At 44.6% G+C, this 25,497-nt stretch overlaps 1 protein-coding gene across 2 annotated transcripts in view; it reads left to right on the forward strand.

The window, feature by feature from the left end:
* Nucleotides 1-3,092: 3,092 nt before the first annotated feature.
* The window catches only part of CMIP (c-Maf inducing protein), a 172,485-nt gene continuing 150,080 nt past the window's right edge, over nucleotides 3,093-25,497 (forward strand). Inside the window, exon 1 of one of the 2 annotated variants that reach the window (XM_048816455.2) lies at nucleotides 3,093-3,741. In XM_048816455.2, coding sequence (XP_048672412.1) covers nucleotides 3,445-3,741 — 297 coding nt within the window. In that variant the 5' untranslated portion in view covers nucleotides 3,093-3,444. The remainder of the gene's footprint in view (nucleotides 3,742-25,497) is intronic. The other variant, XM_048816456.2, reaches the window with a different exon arrangement.

The raw sequence follows: 25,497 nt of genomic DNA on the forward strand, positions 1-25,497 counted from the left end.
CTACCCCTGTGTCTATGTGACTGAGGTATTTTTAGAATGCTGATCACCGTAGTATCTAGGCGCCATCTTGTTGGGGTCTGGACTCAAAGCTCCGCCGGCTGACGTCTTGTACTTTGGGTGATGTTTCAGTTCTCAGTACTTTCCTGAGACTGGAGGAAGAACACCACTAATCAGACTCACTACGGCAGTGACCGCAACCAGCCGGTTACGGACTTCCTGTACCATTTTCTGTGCTGGTTGCAACACAAGGTGACACAGAAGCCAGGAATCTCAGAATTCACCCCGTGCTGCTCCAGCTTCCTTCTTGCCCATTCATAGCGGGGGCAAAGTATCTCCCAGGGCCTTGATAGGGGTGTTGTGCTCGTGCTGTTTGAAAGGGTGATTTAAGTGGGTGGGGGGGAGGAAAGGAATGGACAGACTTACTTTTGTCCAGTATGTTACCTGAAACAGACAGACGCAAGCCCTCCCTCAGGAGAGGGGGCAGGGGTCTCCCACAAAGGGCCAGCAAACTTGTCCCAAAAGGGGGGGATCCAGCAGGGCTCATGTTGCAAGGCAGCATCAGTGGCTGAAGGGTGGCTATACAGATGGCCTGGTATGGGGATGGGAGGTGTGTGTTTGTTAGGCCTACTCTGGCTGCACAGCCCCCCAGCTTCATGCTAAACTTCCCCTCCTCCCCAAGCTCCCTGCCTCTTCTGGGACCAACCCTCCCTTGCTCCCTGCTCCTCCAGTGCCACTGCTTGTTCCTCCAACTCCCCCCACCGATCCCACATCCCTCTGTGCTCCCCCCGCCCCAACCCCCCATCCCTCCCCAATCCCCCTCTCCCACCTTCTCTTCCTGCCCTGACCCCCCACCCGACCCCCCACCCCTCTGTGGTCCCCCCTGCCCCAACCCCCCATCCCTTCCCCATCCCCCTCTCCCACCTTCTCTTCCTGCCCTGACCCCCCACCCGACCCCCCACCCCTCTGTGGTCCCCCCTGCCCCAACCCCCCATCCCTTCCCCATCCCCCTCTCCCACCTTCTCTTCCTGCCCTGACCCCCCACCCCGATCCCCCAGTGCTCCCTCGCCCCAACCCCTCCCTCCCCGATCCCCCTCTTCCACCTTCTCTTCCTGCCGACCCCCCACCCCAATCCCCCAGTGCTCCCCCCTGCCCCAACCCCTCCCTCCCCGATCCCCCTCTCCCACCTTCTCTTCCTGCCCTGACCCCCCCACCCGATCCCCCATCCCTCTGTGCTCCCCCTGCCCCAACCCTTCCCGATCTCCTTCTCTTCCTGCCTCTGACCCCCCTCCCCCAACTCCGATCTCCCATCCCTCTCTCCCTCTGTGCTCCCCCCTGCCAACCCTTCCCTCCACGATCCCCCTCTCCCGCCTTCTCTTTCTGACCCCCACCCCCTGCCCCAACCTCCCATCTCTCTCTCCCTCTGTTCTCCCCCCTGCCCCAACCCTTCCCTCCCCAATCCCCCTCTACTGCCTTCTCTTCCTGCCCTCTGACCTCCTTCCCTAACCCCTCCGTCCTCCCCCACCCCGACCCCCCATCCTTCTCCCCCCGCCCCAACCCCGATCTCCCATCCCTCTCTCCCTCTGTGCTCCCCCCTGCCCCAACCCTTCCCTCCCGATCCCCCTCTCCCACCTTCTCTTCCTGCCAACCCCCTGCCCCAACCCCTCCCTCCCCGATCCCCCTCTCCCGCCTTCTCTTCCTGCCCTCTGACCCCTCCCCCGATCCCTCCCTCCCCCACCCCTGCCCCAACCCTTCCCTCCCGATCCCCCTCTCCCACCTTCTCTTCCTGCCCTTTGACCCCCCCAACTCCGATCCCCCATCCCTCTGTGCTCTCCCCTACCCCAACTCTTCCCGATCCCCCATCCCTCTCTCCCTCTGTGCTCTCCCCTGCCCCAACCCTTCCCAATCCCCCTCTCCCGCCGTCTCTTCCTGCCCTCTGACCCCCACCCCTCTCCCCACTGCCCCAACCCCGATCTCCCATCCCTCTCTCCCTCTGTGCTCCCCCTGCCCCAACCCTTCCCTCCCCGATCCCCCTCTTCTGCCTTCTCTTCCTGCCCTCTGACCCCCCACCCCTCTCCCCCTTGCCCCAACCCTTCCCGATCCCCCTCTCCCACCTTCTCTTCCTGCCCTCTGACCCCCCCACCCGATCCCTCCCTCCCCACCCCAACCCCTCTGTCCTCCCCCACCCGATCCCCCATCCTTCTCCCCCCTGCCCCAACCCCTCCCCTGATCCCCCTCTCCCTCCTTCTCTTCCTGCCCCATGACCCCCAACCCTCTATGCTCCCCCCTACCCCAACTCTTCCCGATCTCCCATCCCTCTCCCCCTCTGTGCTCCCCCCTGCCCCAACCCCTCCCTCCCCTGATCCCCCTCTCCCACCTTCTCTTCCTGCCTTCTGACCCCCGCCCGATCCCTCCCTCCCCACCCCAACCCCTCCGTCCTCCCCCACCCGATCCCCCATCCTTCTCCCCCCTGCCCCAACCCCTCCCCTGATCCCCCTCTCCCTCCTTCTCTTCCTGCCCCATGACCCGCCCCCACTGGTCCCTCATCCATCTGTACTCCCCCCTGCCCCAACCCCTCCCTCCTTCTCTTCCTTCCCCCCGACCCCCATCCCTCTCTGCCCCGTGCCGCCCCCGGCGCACGCGCTCATAATCTCCCCCCCGCGCTCTGCAGCCAGCCCCCACGCCGGGGCTCCGCTCTGGGGGGGGGGGGCAGCGCGCGCGCCCTGCCCCCCGCCGCCGCTTGGCACGTGCCCCCCCCCCCCCAGTCCTTTGCACCCCGGGCCGCCTGGAGCAGGCAGCGCACGGCACCGCAATCTGCGGCGGCCATTGACGTCAGAGGGGGCCCCACACATGACCTCGAGGAGACCAATCAGAGCCGCCCTGTGAGCGGCTGCCGCTGCCGCTGCGGCTGCTGCTGCCCCAGTCTGTCGGCGGAGCCACTCCGCTCCTCTCCGGCCGCCGCAGCCACATGCCCACGCTCCGCGCCGGCTGCACGCGCCCCCCGCACGCGCGCAGCCCCGGGGGTCCGGGGCCGAGACCCGCGCGCCCTCCCCACCCCCCCGCCCGGGCGGGTTCCCCGCCGCTCCGCGCGCGCGGCCAGCTGCCCCGTGCGGCCGCCCCCCGCGCCCCGCTGGGCGCGCTCCGCGGGAGCATGGATCCGGCGCAGTGAAGCCCGCCGGAGGAAGCCGGGACGGCGCTGCCCAGGGGGCAGAGGCGCGCGGGTTGTCGCTGAAATCAGGAATTTTTTTTTTTAAAGTTGCTTCGTTCCCTTTTTGGGGGGTGGCTCGTTCCCTCCCCCCCCCATCCTCTTGGACAGTTTTCCCTCACGCTCCCCCCCCCCCCCCCGGCCAGGCGGCTTTTTTTTTTGGGAGGGGGGGCTTTTTATTATTATTATTATTTTTTTTTTAAAAAACCCTTTTTTAAAAAAAAGGCGGTCCCCAAGCGGCAATGGATTTTACCGGCGGCTCGGGCGGGGGCAGCGATCGCCGCCAGATCGAGGAGAGCAAGCCGCTGCTGGGTGAAATGTCTGCTACGGAGGGGAGTAAAATGGGTGCTGCTCGTTGCAGGCGACCCCTTCTGCACTGCAATGGCATGAGGTATAAACTGCTGCAAGAGGGGGACATCCAGGTCTGTGTCATCCGGCACCCCCGGACATTTCTTAGCAAGATCCTCACCTCCAAATTTTTGAGGAGGTGGGAGCCTCATCATGTAACCCTGGCGGATAACAGCTTAGCCTCCGCTACGGTAAGTACCTTGTCCGCACACTGCTCCGCATCTTCCTCGGAGAGCAGGACACGCTCCTGTCCTGCAACGCAGAGCTAGCCTCCCGCTGCTGGTCTTCGTGCCTTGGCTCCGTTTTCTCTGTAACGCAAGGCAGCCCTGTTGTCAGACTGATGTTGGGTATGCCCCTTCGTCAACACGGGCAGCTCGATTTTATGTCCACCTACAGTCTGCGAGAAAATCAGTGTTGTTGTTGAAGTTACATCTCGGGGATGGTTAGGAAATCTAGAAAAGCCTGCCTGCTGTAGAGGGCTTGGTGAGACCTGTGTTAGGCTTTTTAAAGTAATTGCCTGAATGTGTGTAAAGTATAACCAGAATTGTATATTGCTTTCAAAAATGCAAGGCTAGTCTGAAGCTTGCTATGTTGGAAGAAGGGTTCAACCACAGGTCTACCTTAATTTTTTTTTTTTTTAAACCCCAGTTGCCTACATTCATAATTTTGTTCTATGATAACATGGGGGGAGGGGACTTTACTAAAGCAAATCTCATTGAACTAAAAAAGTGAAAAGAAAAGTAAGTACGTATAGTAACTGATGGAAAATAAATATTCTCTTTGTGCAGGACTGGAAAATGAAAAATTAAAGAATCTGTTCCTCCCTATCCGTGTGTGTGTGTGCGCAGGCACACATGTGTGAATGAACCCCAATGTCCAAAACCCTTTTGGGATATTTTTTATTTTTTTTACAACCATAAATAGTATTCGCTAACTTGTAATTGTATTGTATTTTAAAGGCAAATCTCATTTTTATTCTTTGTGTGATATTTTTATGGTTTTGTTTCTTGGGAATGTGACAGTGATGTGAAATTAGGATATTTTAACAATATCTAAACTAAAATCTGCAAATGCCATTTGACGTATTGGCAAGGTTGAAGGTAGGGAGGAGGGAGACAGGATGCTTTTAATTTTGAAACCAGATAGTTTCGGTATGGACCATGAATATGCTGTCTTGCTCTAGGCCTTGTTGTTGGTTCTGATTTTGGTGGTCGCTTATCCTGTCCAGACACTGACATTGAAATATGGTGGTCTCCTTTAGGGTTTTCTCTCCCTCATTGAGGACAATGTAGAAAACCAAGTTGTAAGCAAATATTACCAATACAAAGAGTACATATAGCAATATGTACTAGCCTTAAAAATATGGAGAGTGTGTGTGTGTGTATACAAATAATAAAAAAAAATTACACATGTATTAAACGTGGTATCAATACATTTAAAGGCTCCAGTGGCATCTGTGCAGCAGTATGAACCAATAAAATTTAACAAGTTTACACACGTATTTACAGTCCTATAAGACTTTAGGTAGATAGTGGTTTAATTCTGGCTTTTTGATTTGTGTGTAAATACCTTATTTTTCTCAGTGGATCTTCTGTAGAATAGAACAGGTACATTGGTTTAACATAGGAAACTCACAATGTAATATGGGACTGGGAATTAGTCTTTATATGGGTGTCCATCAGTGGTCTATTTGGATGAGTTTCCTTCAGTCAGTGGTGTATTTGAAGATTAAACATGGATCTAACTTTATATGAGAACAGCACACATGTAAATGTTCAAGGCCTCTTTAACACAGTATTCTGACACACACACAGTATCTCAAGTGGGATCATCCACAGGGGTATCTCTAGGTAGACCATCTTCCTGTCCTGAAGGGCCTGATGTGGTTCTTTTTCATACCTAACATGCTGCCACTATGCCATCTTCTGCTGTTCCATTGAGCTATCCAGGATGTTCACATGCCCAGAAGAATATTAACCTCTCCCTGAGCTACTGGTAGGAAAGAAGCAATAGGCAAGGAAGCATTAAAGGAGAATTTCCCCAAAGGAAACCTGGGTATAGAACAAGTTTGGGTTCTGCATCATTCTGTGAAGATACTTTGAGGGCAGAGCGGAAGTTGAATACTAATAGTGAAAGGCATTTTTTTTGCAGTGGCCATGCTATCTGAAAAGGAGAAAAGACGTGCAATACCTGATATTGATATGGGTAGTCATATTTGTGCTTAATATATTAAAAAAACCCAGAAAATAAAAATACATCAGAGATTAATTTTTATGTTCGCGAAGAGAGCGCTACCTCTTTCTTTCTGGCAAGGTTTTAACTCTGTTTCAGACACCAGGATAGTACTTTCTGAAAGAATTTCCCATTCACTTTATGCTAGTTCTCAAATTAATACGTGGTTTTCTCTCATCCTGTTTCATTAAGACGCATAATTAACAGAGATGTACTAAATTACTCTATCATTCCATGCACCAATGTCTCTTGTTGCTGCTGGTCTCATTGTTTTCTGTGGGAGCTCCATTTTGTTGAGTGGTGCTTATTTGTGCTAGGTCTTGCACCTGTAATTATCATTTCTCAGTGCCAGTTCACTAAGTAAATACAGTATGTTTAGGGCTAAGTCCTGCTTGCCTTATGTATGCATGCAGGTAGCCTCATTTATTTCCAAGGGACTACTTAGGCGAGTAAGGGGAGCAGAATATGCCCCAAAGTTATGTACTTGTTGCCTGAATGTGTGGATCTATATTCAATCATGTTTTTAGACATTTGATCTTGGATGTTTAAATTTATTTTTGTAAAAAGCCAGGTGTGAATAATTCAAACAGATATCACTGTTGGTTTCAAGATAAGGTAGAAATGGAAAACATATTGAGTGCCTAAAATTAGGCACTTAAATCCATACTTAGGTATCTAAATAGAAGTGGCTCGATTTTTTTTTTTTTTTTTTTTTTTTCCCCACAGAGCTGCTGAGCCATCTGTAGGTTCCACTGAAGGAGGCACCATTGTGGGCACTCCGCACATCTGAAAACAGGCCTAGTTTAACACTTACAGCTTTCCATGTTCAAGGTGCTCTACAAACATTCCCTAATTAATCTTCGCGTCATCACTGTGCAACTCCTGTGGCATGATGAGTTTTAACGCATCCTATATAAGAGGAATAAAATTGAACCGGGAAATAACCTCACCTTATTTTGCGTTTGAAAGCAAAAGTTTTGGGGGTAGCTAAAATATTAAACCTTGATCTAGCCAGGTCTGCACATAAATGGTATGGATAAGATATTTGTTAGTCACAGACATTTGATATTCTCTTTGTTATCGCCTGGGACATATGTGACTGAAATCCACCTCCACAAACTTTTATTTGTTAACCAATTCAAGTACAGACGTTGGGTTATTTTGCATCTGGATTGTCTATCTGTTGTTTGTACCTCTGATAGACACTGTTCCTGGTTTATTATACACATTTCTACATGGATCTGTTGTTTTGTCAAGATAGGTGACTATTTCCATTGTTTAATTAGGAAAATATACATTCTGGCTCTGAGAAGACAGCTTTCCTTGTTGAATCCATTAAGTAGGGAAATAAAGAGAGAAGTATTCAGGCCATCTTATTTTAGTGAAACAGAATTCACAACCTTTACAAAAATCACATGATAAATTTTTTTCAGTGCTGTGAACAGTAAATGTTTCAATTATAATTAGCCTGTGTAAAGTAAAAATAGGAATCGCTTTATGTTAATTTTATGGTAAATTGTTGGCATGGGCACCAACCTAAAGACATGAAAACCTTGCTCTGTTCTACAGTGGAGAGACCCCTCTTAACTCTGGTCTACACCGAGAAATTAAATCGACTTAGCTATCAGTGTCACTTGGGAGGTGTGAAAAATTTGCACCTTTGAGTGCTCCAGTTAGGTTGACTTAACTCCCAGAGTAGTGGTGCCTAGGCTGATGGAAGAAACCACCTTTTGGTGGTCTGGATTAACTACCATGATGGAAAAAACCATTCTGTCTCTGTAGGAAGTGTCTATATTATGGTGCTGCAATGGCACAGCTGCGGTGCTGGAGCTGTGCTGCTGTAGCATCTGTAGGGTAGACGAAGCCCTTCTTCCTGTGGATGTTGGGATTTTGCCTGATCTGTATTTTATTTCCATTGTTTGTTTCGTTTCTCATTTCTCTTCAGACAATTTGCTTTATACATGGCATAGTTGCATGAATACACATACATCCTGTGTAGGCTATGCTGCTGCTGTGCAGGGATTTTTTTTTTTTTTAATATCAGTCAGCTTTCTAACTAGGGTTTTTTGTTTTGTTTGTTTGTTTTCTAAATCTTTCAGTGCCAATAGGACATTTTACTATTTTACAAACTTCATTTACCAGATAACAACTTGCTTGAGGACAAATCTGACTTTCTCCCTTTGGGAGGAATGATGTTTGTTTGCTTTATAAACATTTATCGAACTCTAAATGACAGTGCATTTGCTAATATTCTTTCTGTTTTTTTTAAATAGGGTCTGCCTTTGTTTAGGGATTATTTGGTTAGTGGCAATGATTGTAATAAAAAAGATCAATGATAATAAAATCCAATTTAATTTCTTTTCTCTAAATTGTTATGAGGAGAATGATAATTGACTATTTTGACTACAAAGATGAAAATGACATTTTCAATAGTTTTCAGGTGCCTGCCTTAACTGGGCTTCTGTAGAATCTTTCCGTTTCCTGCTTTGCCCCTTTTGTGTGTCTTCTTTTTTTCCTTCTGCCTCTTCCCTTTCATTCAGTTTCTTCCTTCACTTGGAGTATAATCTGGCAAACCTTACACTGAGTGCAATTGGTTTTTAGTCCCTGGAGTTTGTGTAACATACACGCATACAGGAAAAAAGGGGAGGATGAAGTAAGCCGTTCATTTTCACTATTGTGTATGACATACTCCTAGTAACTCCATCTGGGAAGACAAGGCATAATTGCAAGCATGAAATTACTCATTAACATCCAGTTCCTTAAGGGAAAAATTAGCTTTTTTTTAATATATATATACATTTCTTACTTATTTTTAGTTTCACTTTTACAGGGAGGTTGGATATAATGGAACATAACCAATCGGATTCAAAACTGGAAATAATCCTGAAGTGAATTCAGAGTTGTTCTGTGGGGGCCCCAGTTTGTTGGTAAAGAAATATATTTAAAAAAAGAATGGAAGTTATAGTCACCCAGGGAGCTGATGAATTTGCATATACATTCACCCCTTAGATAGGTGTTTATATGTGATTGAAAATAAAAGAAGCAGATACAGGAAAATTTGCTTGAAATTAGGAAAGGGGAAACAGAGATTTGAATTCATTTTTCAAGACCAAATGGAAGTTATTGTGAGGTTGCATGTTTTTTGAACTTTTCTTTCCTCTGTTGCCTTAAAACCAAGGGAAGAATTGCTATCAAGCTAGAACCTTTGTTTTCTTGAGCACAGGCTCCCATTTAGTTAGAAAAACATGGTTTTAAAAACTAAATTTCCCTTGGAAAAACAATTTGATCAAGGGGGAAATGTTATGCAGAACTCAAAAGTTTCACAATAGGCTTAAAAACAGAACCACGTTTAGAGGGTTCCTGAAATCCAAACACCATCAGGTTCCCCAATTTCTAATTAAAGTAATAATAAAAATAAAGTAAACAGTTACTTGATAAGCCAAATAAACGGTGGTGCTGGAACAATTTGTATAGTGGGGGTGCTGAGAGTCACTGAACCAAACTGTAATCCTGTATATGATGGAAAGCACTTCAAGCCAGGGGGTGCTGTAGCACCCCTAGTTCCAGCATCTATGTAGGAAAGTGCCTAACTCCTCCTCATGTTCCAAAATCTGTAAGTCCGCTGATATCAATGGGACTCTGCCAACATAAGTAAGGCAAGCTTGGCCCCTGCATCAGGACAGATATGGAATCAGGAATAAATTTAAGAGAATAATTTTCTAGTGCACCATAAAAATGAAATACTATATTAAATTTTCATTATGGAATAATGTGTCTGACAGCAACAAGTCAAAATATTTCATATGTCCAATTAATGCTCTCCTTTGTTATACATAAATGTGTAATGCATATGTTTGTCCATGTGTGCATATGATGGTGTGTTCTCTTTGTCATACGATATGATTAAGCCCTGTATCAGTCATCAGAAAAGTTTCATCAAGCTCCTTAAAAAATTAATTCTGGAATGTGTACATAACAGTTGGTATTGTGGAGGTTTTTGCAAATCGTGCCCAAAGTGTTGTTCCTTCTATATTTTACTAATAACATATAATCTGCATTGAAAAGCAAAAATCCAGCTGTCCTGCAGATTGTAAATGATTTGTTAGATGTTATTCTGCTGTAAATGACAGGCCATTTTTATTACTATCTTAGCCAAACTTTGTGTTAAAAAATTAACATAGTTTATTTCTTTAAAGTTGTTTCACCTCCATCAGACATTGCTTTAGGGATTATCTTCAAAAGAGTAAAAAAACAGGGTATCTATGTATCCAGTGCTGCCATGGTCATAGAACTTGAATACAATTCCCAACCGGAAGCCATATTTTTTTCAGTAGGATGAGAACTCTTTTAATACCAGTAGCATAAAAATCCTCATTTGTACATTTTACATTTTCATGGACATGCATGAGAAAGGCGCTCATAAATTCCATTCTGTTTTATGAATCTTATTTATCATTGGAGGAAAGATGCAGTGCTAACCATTACATAATGACAGGTCCCAGGAGGAAGCTTGCAGGTTGCCTTGTGTACTGAGTAGAAGTCTGGTTCTGCAGTGGGAATTGAGGGTTCTCAGCACCTTGGAGGAGAAGGTCCTCAAGGGATTGTGAGATCATCTTTCTTTTGGCAGGGCATAGATTAAGGGCGTGACTGTGGCTAGCCCTCCTCACGTGTAGCAAGCTGGGAAGAAAGCACAAGAAATGACCGCCCCTGTGCCGGGGCTCATCGCAGCCTCTGTTCCTTGGGCTCCTGCAGAGTACTATGCTCTGCCAGTGCTGACTATAGTGACCCTTTTCATGAACCGCTGAGCCCACTGCAGCAGGGCCAGCGCTGCTGTGGCATATGCATGATTTGTTGAAATGTATTCATATTTGTTAAACAGGATTGTGGTACAAGGGTAATGAACAGAACTACAAAGCAGTGAGATAGATTTTTTTTTTTTTTTTGATCCGTTCTCAAACCTAAGCAAATAAAAATGTGGGGACAGAGAGAGCAAGAGGAAGGGAAAAATCTCCCAATGAGCCTTGCTATGATTTGCTGTGTCTTGAGGGGAAGAAAGAAAGGAGAGAGAAGAACTGATCTGTTGAACCTGTGTCTGTGATTCAGTGAAATGGGATCTGGTGTCTCCCTAAACCACCCTGGGTCAGAATGTGCTATTGCAAGCCCATCCTCCTCATTCAAAGTTCCCGAAAGCATCCTGCCAGCTTCAGCCTCACCGCCGCTTTCACTTCTCTCCCTTTGTGTCATGCCATCCGAGTGTACTGCCAATTAAAAATCTGTACTTGCCCATGCATTTATGCGTATAAAACGTGTCCTCGCCACTTTCACTCCTGTTACATTTTAGAGCTCATGCATTGTCAGCGCTGACAGCATTTTAAAGGCCTGATGGTGACATTTAGGCATGTTGCCCCAAGGGGCAACTTGTGCATGGATTGTGCCTCTAAAGGTGCAACTCCCAGCTCCCTGGAGCATGGGAGGATGATACAGCCTGCTCTATTCCAAGCTTGCATCCATCCTTTTGCTGTCTAGTGTGAAATGAGTGGGGTAGGGCCAGGATCCTGCTTCCTTTGTGGGAGCAGCCTCCATGCTCAGGGACTGCTCTTGTGTTTGGCCCTTGCATGGGATGCACAAAGTGGGGAAAGGTCCGTCCATTCTCCCCCCTCCCCAGTGCCTTTGCATTACGGCCAAGTCTAAACATCTAATTGGCTTTTCCACTGATGCTGTTTGCTTTTTGCATTTCAATCAGCTTGGACAATGAAACTAGCATGGTAGGGTCCCTTTCTGGTTCTCACGCCCTTGCCCAGTGCTTCCAGTATTGCCAGCTCTTGCAGTTTTATCATGAGCCTCACGATAAGATGTTTTCCTTAAAACACAGCTGCTGGAATTAAGAGATTGATGAGATTCTCTGGAAAGTAAATTCCTAGCTCTTGTAGGGGTGGAGAAAAGCTTAAAAACATGAACCAAGAAACCAGAAGGCAGATTAATAAAGAACCTCAAATATATTATTATTATTTTTTAAAACTCATGACATTTAAGCCAATCTCTTGAATTTTTGGGGCCAAACTCAGGATTTTTGAACAGTTGGCAATAAAAGGGTTTCCGCTGCCTGGGTTTCTAGCACTTCAGAGATGTTGAAATTATCAGAACAAAACAAAATGTTTTTCTTTTGAAATTTTAAAACCATGAAAATTTTTTGGTGAATTAGTGTTTGTAAAACTTTGTTTACTCTAAGACATCACAGATGACACTGTAAACGTTACCTGAAGAAAGTTGAGATTTAGTTACACTAAAGATTATTTGTTTATTTCAGGGAATACCAAGATTGCATTTATTTTTCTTATAAACTCTTAACAAAATCTAAATTTATGACAAACAACTACAGGAATTTTTAAATTATTTTTTCCCTCTGTTGTAAAGACTTATAGTCAGTCATACATATCCATATATAGAGTATATGCACGCAGTGTCTTTATTTATTATATGTACATTTTGTGGGCCAGAGTTTTGGCAGGCAATTGCATGTGCAGAGTGCTTGCCTAATTTGTGTTTATAGTTCCTGCAATTGAACATGTAAATCAGGTAATTGCATGTGCAGAGAGACAATTCTGATAATTTTTGTGAGCATTTACTGTTTTCTTGCTTAAAATAATGGTGTATTTTCTCTTAATAGCCCATTCTGACAACGTACAGGCATACTCTTGCTTCAGAGGTTGTCAGGATTGATTCCAGACCCAGACAATAGGTCAGTGACACTTTGACTACACTGAACCTTTTCAATAGCTCCTTTTTTATGAGGGAGATCTTGCTTCATTATTATAGGAACAGGGTATTGGGCACCATCTTTGCAAAAGGATTGGCGCTTTTTTCTCTGCGTGTAAAACACAAATGTTAGAGGTTGGTGTGTTGAACCTAGGAATGACTTGGGAAGAATATGTTTACAGAGGAGTCTCAAAACGTTGTGCTTGCTCTTTACTACATGTAAAAGTAAGAGGGCAGGATACAAGATGTAAAAGATTGTGTGGACTCTTAAATAATACATCTAAGAGCCAGATCCTTAGCTGGTATAAATTGATGTAGCTCCATTGACTTCACTGGGGCTATGTAAAGATATACTAGCTGAGCATCGGGAACCTCTGATTGGGGTGGTTCTTGGCAGCTTAGGTACATTGCTGTACAAAGAAAAGGAGTACTTGTGGCACCTTAGAGACTAACAAATTTATTTGAGCATAAGCTTTCGTGAGCTACAGCTCACTTCATCAGATGCTGTACAAAGGAAATTTTCTGTGCGTTGACTTTTAGTGTGCCTGGTGTGGGCATTTGATGGCACTGGCTGAGAATTGTGACTAAATTGTTTCCTTGGATATAGTGGTTCCACAGATGCTCTGGTTCTAGCTGCAGTATTTTCTCTACCACCTAGAGTGGAGTTACTCAACATTTTGGCTCTGGAAAAGAAAGGGGGGGGGACTTCCCCCAAATACCCTAGCAATCCCCCCCAGAGTGTGACAGCAATTCCTTTTGTAGTTTATCATAAACATTCTGATATTTGGGGGGAACTAGATGACTCAGGATTAGGAATGAGACTTGGGGGCTTCCAACTTGTAATCGAGACCAACCCAAGATTGTGGGGACCAGAAATTGTTACCAGGTGTGGCCTGTTCAGTGGCCTTTAAGTGAGTTTAGTGGCTTTTGTTGACCACTGAGCAGTCAAATGTTCACAGATTGACCAGGCAGTACAAAGTGACTCCTTCAAATAAGTACCAAGGCTTCACAGAGAATAATACCTCAACTCAGACTAATGCAGAAGAGAGAAGAGGTTTGGGCATTGGGAGCAGTCGGGGGTGATGTAAATCACTGCCTCGCGGGGTGTGGGCCTTGGCGCACTCTGTCCCTCTTGCGCACTGTTGAGGAGGGGCCGGGTTGAGAACTTGCCGGCTGGTGGCTCTTACTGTATGCCAGGCTCCAGCTGCTAGTCCAGGCTGGGCTGGGGGCAGGGGAATGGGACTGCCTCTTCCCCTGCACGGGCTGCTTCTGGGGCTGGGGTTGAGTCAGACTCACCTCTGGTAACCTTCCCCAGTTGCAGGAAGCTCTGCACCCATTCGTCCCACTTCCTGCCTCCATTGTTTTCCAGCTGTGGGGAGAGGGGGTCACTGCATAGGGAGCTGCCCCTGATCTGCCCAACCCCCGTACATCACCTTCCCCAGCACCAGGACCCCCATTCCACTGAGTCCCAACGACCTGCACCCAGACCCCCATCCATCAAGCCCCACTCTCCCAGCACCCGGACCCCCCACTGAGATCCCTGCTGAGCCCTAGTCACCTTCTCCCCCACGCCGGAATCCCATTGCCCTCGCACTTGGAACCCCCAACAGAGCCACCTGAACCCAGATTTCCCCAAACAGAACCCTCTCACCCTACACCTGGAGCCCCTCCACACTTGGATCCTGCTGGGGTAGGCCTGCTTGCCCCCTGTCTGGATCAGGAGGGCAGGGCTGGGCGTGCATGTGAACCTCTGTTCTTCTCGCTTGCTATGGAGCCATATAGATGTGCTAATATGCTTAATAAGGAATCTATTTGTCAAACATTTCCTGAATCTTTTTTGTTGTCTGTATTATTAGACGTACTTGCTGATAGGTATACATTACCAAAATAATTGAATATGGTGTGATTATATTGTGGTGTGTTGACAAAAATATGCAGAATTTTTAATTTTTTGGTGCAGAATTCTTAATTTTTTGTCACAGAATTCCCTCAGGAGTAAACAAAGGATGACTAATGAACTGCTCTGGGACAGTATTGCTTTGAGCTGTATTATGAAATACAAACAGCAAGTTTCCTCTCCCAGTGTGTGGAAATGAGGGGTTTTGATGAAAGGTGCTGTGTGGGTGCAAAGTATTAAATCTTTCTATTATTGGTTGTTCCCTCTCTTCTCCTCCCCCCCCCCCCCCCCGGTCCTACTCTTCAGGGTTCTTTCTCACTCTCAAATTCTCTAATTTATCTTTCACTTTGAAATAGAGAGTAACATGGTTTCCAGAAGTACAATGCAGACTCTTCCTCCTCTCCCAGAGGAGCAAATGGTTTGTGCAGAGTCCTGGCACCAAAAAACATATCTGGTTTCCAACCAAATAATGTGACCATTGAGAAAAATTTAAAACATCCGCTGGAACAGAACTCTTCTGCTGAAGATGAAAATGCAGATGCAGCGAAAGAGTCTCCCATTTTGATGGGAAACACATTTGCTAGAGTTACAAAATGCATTTTGGGTGATTTGTTTCATGCTTCATCAACTGTAGAAAAGTAACAAGTTGAAATTCAAATGAAATACTCTTTGCTGTATGTACAGTTTTGTACTAACCGTTGAAGGTAAGAGGAGTGGTAATGCTTGTGGTCTTAGAGCACAGGGTTTGTCTACAAACCCTAATGGTGAGACTGCCTCCTTATTCTCGCGTTTATCTACTGGCATGTTAAGCACCTGATTAATAATTGCTTTCTCTGGATGTCCTTTATCTCTGGCCTTGCTCAAAGTGGTTTTGTCTAATCTACAGCAAGCCATTCCTCCTGTTCCCATCAGAGCAGTATCTAGGGTTGAACTGTCTTTCAGACTAACACATTTTTAAATATGGTGAAGCCAACCAATGGCGGATGGGGGTTGACTGTGTGTAAACTGGTCTCTATTGGATACAAAAAGACTAGGGAGAAATACTGAGCTCCTAGCTGATGCCCATCTGGCTAAGTGAAGATTACAGGACAGATTCTCAATTGGTGTAAACTGGCAGTGTTCCAGTGGACAGATGTGCGCTAGCTGAGGATCTGGTCTGTGTTTGCATTCATTCCTAACGGGTCCTGCCTCATCTATGCCCCACAAGGACAGCCCACTCTGCCATGCAGTTTTCTGGTTCTATTGATGCTGTATGGCCTTTATTAAAAAAAAAAAAATAAAATAAAATAAAAAAGCATACAGCATGAAGCAAATTAAACAAAATGGCTGGCAGTTAGAGATCAGGTCAGCACCCTCTTTATGTGAAAATAGAGGTCTTTGAGTTGATGGTTATTCAAGAACCTTCAAATGATCTGTGTAAAAAGATTTGTAGGGGCTTAAATACAGCATAGGTTCTTACCATGGTGTAAATATGGCCTTCTGATGTGATGGGGCCTGTGTCTGTATATGTGTTCCATTGTTAATGAACTTTTGGCCTCGGTTTTTAATTCTTTTTGTATTTAAATTAGAAAATACAGGCAACCCACTAATTTATCATTTCTGATTTATCATACCCATTTTTTCTCCATCATTTGAAGGCTAAGATAAAGATGCGGTGTGTTTTATTGCGTTGTCTAGGTTTAATAATGGAATTTTTGTAAAGGCTGTTTTTTTTTTCTTTGCCTGTCAAATTATCTCTGCAGAGGTGAGGGAAATAAACTTGTCTGTGCGTTTTTCTGTCTGTACCTATAGGTCTTGTAAGGTGGTGTCGTGACGCTTGTTACTGATCTGAGACTCCTGTTGTGCTCAGCTTTCAGATTACCAGACTGTTTCTGCATTTGTAGGAAAAAACTCTGCAAACACTGTGCTGTTTCCAAACACTGTGAAGTTTTCCCATTCACTTCCTGTTTTTGCAGCACTTGTTTGTGAAAAGTTCTTGCCATGTTTGCATTGCAGTTAGCACTAACATAAATGCATTCAACATTAGCTACTGTATGTTCCTGGGCCCAGTGACGTGAGTTTCTCTTCAAGATGTGCGATTACTCTTTGTTTGTGGTAAGACTGACTTTAAAAAAAAAAAAAGAGAGAGAGAGACTTGTGCACGTACAAGTGAAAGTGCACAAAACTTCAACTGTGCGGTCAGGAGTTTGTGCATTTCACCCCTAATAGCCACACCAGTCAATAACCTAGTGATCGATACATGGGGCATTAGCTGGATATATGCTCAGTGCGCAGATTAACATGGAATAGCTATAAAGTCCCAGGTCACAAACTTTATTTGGCCACTTGAGGACTGCCTGCATGATCCCATGTGGTGTGTGTGTGGGATTCTCAAAACAAAGAAACACCTTTATACAGTTGGACAGCACTGCATGTGAACTGCAATAGACAGGGATGATGTCCCTGTACTGATGTGAATAGACTGTTGATTAGGTAGCACTTCATCAACATAATATTTTACATCACGTTGCTCCCTAGAATTACACAAATGGGGCCTAGATGGTTCTGTGGCTTTGCTCTGTCATTTGCATGGGTGGTTTTGTGTCTAAATTGTTCGTGTTGTCCTTTGGACTTTGCTTCTTTTCACAGGATCTTGGTAGAAAGGGAGGGTGGCTGGTGGGGTGATTTCTAAGGTAGTCAGGTGCTTCACCGTAGGATAGGTCTGACTTTGAGAGCAATGTGAGACTTTTCACTGCTCAGGCTCCTAAGGTGGCAAAGGGAAGTAAAGGTGATGCTTTTGGTGTCTGAGGAAAGTGCTCTTTTTCCATGTTTAGTGTCGGTTATGTGGCTCCTCTGCAGTCCCAGCGATTTACTGTATGAGGAGCGGGCCTCTCACTGGCTGAAGGAATTTACTTAGTCTCTCTCGTGGCACTGCAGTTTTGGGGTAATTTTGTTGATTCTCCGGTCCTAAGATGTGTGTGTCTAGTCCGTGAGATATGGATGGACAGAACAGAAGAACTGACTTGGGGGGGAATGCTATGATCTCCTCTCACCTTCCACTTGGACTATCTTAAATTCTTTAGTGGATCTCAATGTGGGGGAGGGGTAGCATCTCCTTCAGCATAGGGCTAGTTAGTGCAAAGTGTGGGGAGGTGAAGGAAAGTCCTTTTTCTAAAGCCTGGGGCTGGTCTTGTGCAGAAAATAAGATTATCTTAGGGTTATCATGGCAATAGTTTCAACATTTGTTTCCAATCTAGTCTGTCTAACCGGCTCCAAGAGAGAGAAATCCACTTAGAACAGTCCTTAACTATCTGCCTGCAAGCTAAAATGCGGTGTGAGAGGCGAGTCATTCGTAGGACCTGGCAATGGGAAGAGGAACTTTTGTAGCTGCAGATAATTTCCTGGAAGTCTCTTCCATGTATAATGTAATAATTTAAGGAGTGCACTAACTACTTAATGTCATGTCACGTCTTCATCCTCAGTACATCGGAAGCCATATTGCCTTTTATAGAGATCAGAGGCACTTTTCATAAAGATAAGATTAAATTTACGAATATATACAGGGGATAGGTTGCCTAGTTTCTCTGTTCTCTATGAACCTGTCGGAATGTAGCCCAATACCCTTTCACTGTATGTCAGCTGTTATCTATAGAAGCAGCTGCATAAAGAAATACATTTTGGAGGGTACAGATGCGCGCTCTTTGCTGCCTACTTCTGCAGTGAAGTACAGCAGGAGGAGGGATGCTCCCTGTTTATAGCTGATTGCTGTCTGTGTGGATTACATAGCTCTCAGATGAAGTGGCATATTTTTACATCCGTGAGGCAATGCAAGATACAGTATAGGGAACCCTGCCCAGAGCTGTAAGTGTAACATAGTGCTCCTTGGCCTGTTTTGAGGTGAAATGTGTCTCTCTACAAGGCACAAGTCTACAGAATGTGATATATCCTGAATATATCAGTGAGTAGTTTCAGTGCGTCCTGTACACAACAAACACAAAAAGAAAAGGAGTACTTGTGGCACCTTAGAGACTAACCAATTTATTTGAGCATGAGCTTTCGTGAGCTACAGCTCACTTCATCAGATGTATACCGTGGAAACTGCAGCAGACTTTATATACACACAGAGAATATGAAACAATACCTCCTCCCACCCCAATGTCCAAGCATGGACGTCAGCTGGCAGTGAGGGTGCCTGGCGCTTCTGGAAATCATGCCCAAGGTGTGTCAAGTTGGACACCCACAGGCAGTGGCTGCTTTTTGAAAATATTTTTCTAAGTGTCTGCATCTCCGACTGCCTCACCCTTTGCAGACCCAGATGAAAACCACGGCATAATAAGTCCCTTGGCATTTGCCATAATTTGGCTTACCTTTTAGGAAAGCTCTTCCAACCTGAGGTTCACAACTGGAACTTTTTATCCCTGTGGCAGTTTTATTACATTAGAAACATTTGCTCAGGAAAGTGGTTCCTCTGTAATAGCTACTTGTTTTAAAAAGGTGTCATGTTACTGTGGATTTCAATGTTTAGCTAGAAAAGGATTTCCTACATCGTAGGTAAGTGTCAGGGTATAAATCTGTTCAAAAGCTGACTGACTGTCCTATATAGCCTGTGGTCCAGTCTGACCATTTTGACCTGATCAGAATAAAGGAGTCCATTTCCCCCCCCCCCCCCCCCCATGACCTTATCTACCATTTAGAGATTATTGGGAGGATCACTGAAATCTTAGGGGCAGATTCTGGTGTCTCTGTCTTAATAGCAGCTGACTCCATGAGTGCTCCCATTGGTTTCAATAGCACAATTATTAGAGTAAGATGTTCTCCACCATGAGCCTGTATCAGCATATTGTAGTCTGTGGCAAGATGGCTAATTTTTTTTTCCTTTTAAAGTACCATTTAGATCCACTTATAACTGAGTTTTCTTTCATCTATGCCTTTGGGAATATTGCACTCAGCTTGGCAGCATCTCAGTCCTCTGAATCCTGTGGGGGCGGGGGGGGGGGGGGAAGGCATGAAGCAAATTAACTAAAATGACTTGGAAGTGAAAGATCAAGTCAAAGCACTGTCAAGATGAAAATCTTTGAGTTGATGGGTGCAGTACGCATGTGATTGGAGAGCCTTTAAATGATCTGGGTAGAAAAAACTGACCATGGCAGAAAATGTGGCACTGGAGACTTCTAGGATTTAAACAGAAAATCTTGTCTCTGTCCGAGTGTCTCATTATTACTGTGATCTCGTGGTCCCAGCTACTGTGAACACAAAGAGCATTAGATGAAGATCCTAGCAGAGTGTCCAAGTCTAAAAATGGCTTGAGGAATTGAGTGGGGAGACAATGGGAGTAAACAACTAAAATTATTCTTCTGGCATCTTTCATAGCTATGCATATGTGGCTGCTGGTGCGCCCATTCCATTGCTTTTGTTCATAGCATGTTTTCCTTTTGTTGGGAATGCGTTCTGCAACAGTAGTGAGTTGGTGTCTCTACCCCTAGTACTAACAATCCTAACTATTTATGATTAGTGAATTTGGTGACTGGCAGTCATTGACCTGAGAAGACATAATAACAGACATAATCACATTGTAGATTTTTGCATTTGTTGACAGCTTATGTCAGAAATCTAACTCTTTTGTTTTTCCAGCGCTGAACCGCTGTAGTGTGTGTATTTTTAAACAAATGTACTTCAATTAAAAGAAATACTGGTTGAATCTATGGCGGCTGTGTCTTCAGTACAAAAAAAAAGTTTGTTTTGCATTAAGATAGCTATCTACTGGAGATGGATGGATAGTTTATAGGCATGGATAGTTTATACCTCCATGACACTAGTAAAGTAGCCTCCTTAGGAGGCAGAAGGTTGACTTTGACTAGCTCTGGTAATTTCACTAGAGGTAAACTGTGCTTATGTCTTGTCTCCACTAGGATTTTATATTGAGTTAGCTATCTGAGTGTAAACACACACTTTTTTTTTATGTTTGCAGTGAAGACAGCCAGAGAATCTCAAGGCCCAGAGAGTCAGAATCTTATACCAGTTCCGCCATGCTAATCACGATCCCAGTTCCAGCTGTGCTCATCACTAGTGTAATGCCAAGGGAAGCATGATCAGATTTGGGCCCAGAGAGTGAAAGAATTTTTCAGTGAAATGGTTGGATTTTTAAAAATGACACTGTTTGAAAGGGCAGAAATCAGTACATTTTGCTTTTAATGCACAGATTTCCCCCCTTACTCCCAAGATCAGCCATTTGGATTCCTTTTGGAAAAAGGGGCTTGTTGGAATCTTTCCTAGCAGAGATCCTGCTTTGGAAAATTAATACTTTCCGAGCTTTTGTGGTTGTCTGACCTTGTCTTTGTTTGGATTGTTTCTTCTTCAGCAGGGTGTCTGGGAGTGATTCAGAGTCAGATTAGATAGGACCTGCTACTGTTAGTCTTGTAGGTATTTCTTTCCCCCGCCCCCCAATCTGAAAGCTTCTCTCCCCACATTAGAACCTTACATAAATATCTTATTTTTTCTCCTGAAAGATATGGGTCCATTTCATGAAGGTATTATGTTTTGTGTGATACATTCGAGATAGCTGTAGGTACAAGAGGAAGTGAAAGCAGCCTCGGGAACAATGGGAAGGCTTTAAAAAGCTGCTTAGCTTGTGCCAAGTTTTTTTTTTTTTTTCGGTTGTCATAGAAATGTGCCAGTCTGTGTGTCTCGCAGATGAGCTCACTAAATGAATGGTTGTGCAGGATGAGTCTGGTTTCAATGAAGATGTTTATACTTGAAGAGTGCAGATGGGCTCAAACCACAACTGAGAGTCCAAACATCCTTGCCTTCCCCCTGAAGTTCGGTGGCAGGAAGTGAAATCTAGATTATTTTTTTTTTTTTTTTGCAGTTTGGCCCCAGTTATGGGGGTGGGGGATGGAGAGGGCATACAATTTTGTATTGGGCCTAATGCCTGCAAGGTGAGGTGGATGGAATGGATTCTCCTGCAGGACTGGGGTCTGCAAAACTTCCGTTTCCTAGCTGAGGTTGATATTGGCTGTGTTGTTGTTGTTGCTTTAATGGTTTTGTGCAGCCTTTAACATAAGAGATCATTTACTGTTATCAGTTTTTTTTAAAATGAGCTAATTAAGACTAGTTAAAATCTGACTCCACCAAAGTGGGTGTAAAATGCTACTGTGCTGGTTTGATGCCATATTCCATCTGCTTTGCCTGAGGTAAATTACTGCTCAAGGTGTAGGACAGAGGAGATTCAGGCCCATGAAGTACTGACTAATTCAAATACTACATGGCTTACTTATATCTGCATTAAGATGTGTTACCAAATGCTGCTTATCTACTAACCTGAGGCATTTCTAATGAGCTCAGCACAACTTTCATAGGGCGTATCAGTTCATGGGGCTGGACCCTTGTTTGCACCGAGGCCACTTTACATTGCCAAAGTGGTGTCATGAGGTTTAAGTGGAAATGTGTGAAGTGTAAACCTGTGAAGAGGTGGATTCCCACTCGCCCAGGGAGCTTGACAGACTTGCAAAAGGTGACTTAGCTCTCTGGCTAAGCGCCAAAAAAACATCGCTTCCAGAGTATCAAAGACCAGTAAATCATCTTCCCTGCTCCTAGACTCCCCTATAGCCCTCTCGGGCTTTTTTTAGTTTCCATGCTTGCAGCAACCAGTTCACACTCAGAAGGAAACTCTCTTCCACTGCCGGGACTTCTCTTTTTATCCCCCTTGTCAGGTGATTTTACTCATTGCCCTCACTTGGGGAGGCAGCTGTTTACAGTGCAAAAAACACCCATGGCAGTGAGTCTGGGCCTGGGTCTACAGACTCAGGCTTGCACTAAAAATAGCAGTGAAGACTTTCCCACTTGGGCTCTGAATCCTGGAACGGGGGTTGGGTCTCAGAGCCTGGCTCCAGCCTGAATTTGGAATGTCTATACTACCATTTTTCATGCCGTAGTGTGAGCCCTATGAACCTGAGTCTGTAAACTTGGGCTCTGTGACTTGCTGCTGCAAGGTTTTGTGGTTTCTTTTTTCTTAACGTGTGGATATAATGGCCAGCTCACCTTGTGACTGGTCCCGTGCTGTCTCCAGAATTCTCAGGTGTGTAGCCAAGCACAATCCAGGCTAATCTACTGTCTGGCCTTCCTGCCCACTTCAGTTTACTATCTGACAGTCAAGCCTAGTTGCTTGGAAATGGAGTGTGGCTGAACGCAGAGGTGGTACCAGGTCGGTCTCAGGGTGTGCTTAGTGGAAGGATGGGATGCTGTGTCCCAGTGAGCAGGCTGAAATAACCATGCCTGCAGAGAACATAGGAAACTGCTTACAAATTAAACATTCCTTGCCATTGGAAAATAATGCCTTTCAAAGTGAAACCCCACTCAAAAGAGTTTTGCATTTATGAAAAATACTTTAAAGACTTCCACACAAGTCTCTTGAATATAGCTAAGCCTCAACATTAGCTACAGCATTAAGCACAGCTGTGCATGGAGGGCTGTTCCCTTGATGCCCATTTTTACCTGTTCTCTCAAATGTGCTGCTTGAACTTCTACTGGAAGTTCAGCTTTGGGAGGAAGCTCTGTGCTGTTCAATAGCAAATATATTTTTAAACTAAGATCAGTTTTATTTTTCACACATGCAAACAGCTTTGGGAAGCACAGTGTTATGTAGATAAGAGTCTCTTCTTCTCTTCATAGCTTGACTCCTGCTCAATGATTTTAAAGGGTTAGACTCCTTTGTTAAGAACCTCATGATTGATTGTGGGAATACAGACACCACAGTTATAATTTGGGATTGAACCTGGGACCTTCAGCACCATATCTCAGGGTTCTGCCCCTTGATTTAAAGAAGAACTCCAACAGCTGTAAGTAGGCTGTTCTAGTCCCTGGGGGCTATTCACTGCAGTAAAGGGAGCCATGTTCACATGTGCTAAGATAGCATATTACAAATTTATCCTTTCACTAAAGGATCTCAACGTGCTTCACCAATATTAAGTCTCATAACATCCTTGTGAGTTAGGAATTTACTGGGGGGTAAAATGATTAATAGAGAATAAATGATTAGTGAAAGGTGAATCGAACTTGGGAGTCCTGTTTTCCATTTCCCAGATCTAACAGTATGTCTACCCTGCAAAAAAACCAAACCCCCAAATCAACAAAAACATGTCAGCATACCTCAGAGCTCAGGTCAACTTCCTTGGGCTTGCAGGACTTGTGCTATGGGGCTAAAATAGCAATGTAGATGTTCCTGCTTGGGCTGGAGCCCAGGCTCTGAGACCCATTTCCCCTCGCCAGGCTTCAGAGCCCAAGCTCCAGCCTGAGCAGGAACATCTGCGCTGTTCCTGTATGGTATTTTTACCCCATAGTGTAAGCCTGAGTCAGTTGACCCTTGCTCTGAGACTCATTTCTGTGGGTTGGTTGGTTTGTTTATTTACTTACGTGTTTGCAGTTCAGATGTACCCTAAGAAGCCAGTGTACTGAACACAGGATTAGGAGCCAGGAACTCCTGATGTCTACTCCTAGCTGTGCCGCTGACTCCTTGTGTGTGTCTGCTCCATGACTCTGGGTGGTTTCCCATGTGAAAGGTGGTGTTAATATACTTACCTACTTCATATAGGTGTTTTAATGGCTATTTATTAGTAAAGAGACATTGTCAACTTTAATTTTTTCAATTAAAAAAAATTAAAAACCCACACAATTTCTAATGGAGCACTCTGTAAATCGTGTCCCCTGACTTTTTTGTTTAAATAGTTTTTGAAGACATTTACAAATGTGTAAGTGGTTTTTGGTCTCTTTTCCACCTCCTTTCCCCTGTTAATGTTTATAAGTATCTTTTCAGAAGAGGAGAAGCAGAAAGAGTGAAGCTGACTATGCACCTAGTACTTGCAAATGCACAAAGTTAAACAAACTAAAAAAATAAAGGTTTCAGAGTAGCAGCCGTGTTAGTCTGTATTCGCAAAAAGAAAAGGAGTACTTGTGGCACCTTAGAGACTAACAAATTTATTTGAGCATAAGCTTTCATGAGCTTTTTTTTTAAAAAAATAAAGACAGGTAATATTTTTTCATTATTCAGTTATAGCTCTTAGGTGTTACTTGTAACTATCCTGGGTGTAACGTTTTAGACAGAGTATGATTTTTTTCAAGCTGTCTTTTTTTAAAAATTTTTTTGTACAGTGCCTTGAGAAGGTAAAGCATTAAATAAGTGTTAACCATTGTACCAAACTGCCTCAATCTGTGGGCCTGATCCAGAGTTCATTGAGTTTGTCTGGAGCTGGAGAAGAACAATAAATGAGCTGAGGTTTGATGCAGTCCTTGTCTTAAAAGTTTTCACTCTAGTAGATCTTCTTCTGAAAATGCTAGTCTACTTTTTCCACCATAGTCCAATTTCCCTAGAATGCTCTTGGCTTTTTACTTTGCAGTCTGCTTAGGTTGACCTTAGGGGGGGTATGTGCTTTAACTTTTAATATGAAATGCAGCTTGAACATTCAAACAGTTTGAAACAAAAACAAGAGAAGTCACAACATGATGAGAGAATATTTTTAAAGGCTCTCAGTTTCTAACACAGTCCAGATGTCTCCTATCTCTGCTCTTTCTGCAGTGTTTTCTGGCCACAGTGTATTTTGATATTGAACTTGGTCCAAGCTGTATGCCAAGTCCTGAAATAAAGTAAATCAACGAGTTGTTCTTGGACATTTCTCACTAATCCAAACCAACTCAAATCAAACTTTAGCTCTGACCTCAGGGACTGCACATTCAAATATTTTCCCTTGCCTCCTCAATTTCAAAGTAGCAAAAGCAGGAGATTACCACTTTGCAATGTTTAAACAGACAGCTTGTGCGACATCCATGCAGCTGAAGCAACTTTGTTCCTTGGGACCTAGTGCCTGTTAAAACACAAGGGACGTCTGCCAGTTCCCTATGGTTCTTTGTCCCGACTTCCATTGTGTTAGTTGAGGTGCACATTGTAACCTCACCAAAAAGAGGTATATTGGAAGATATGCATGGTGTTGGCAGTTAGGCTATTCTGTGGTGGCTGTTAAGCATTCACTGGAGAGAAATACTTTTTAATCCTCTCATACAAAGAGTTAATTTCTGAAACATCTAGCCATTGCTA

This window comes from Caretta caretta, chromosome 12, assembly GCF_965140235.1.
Source record: "Caretta caretta isolate rCarCar2 chromosome 12, rCarCar1.hap1, whole genome shotgun sequence".
NCBI lineage: Eukaryota > Metazoa > Chordata > Testudines > Cheloniidae > Caretta > Caretta caretta.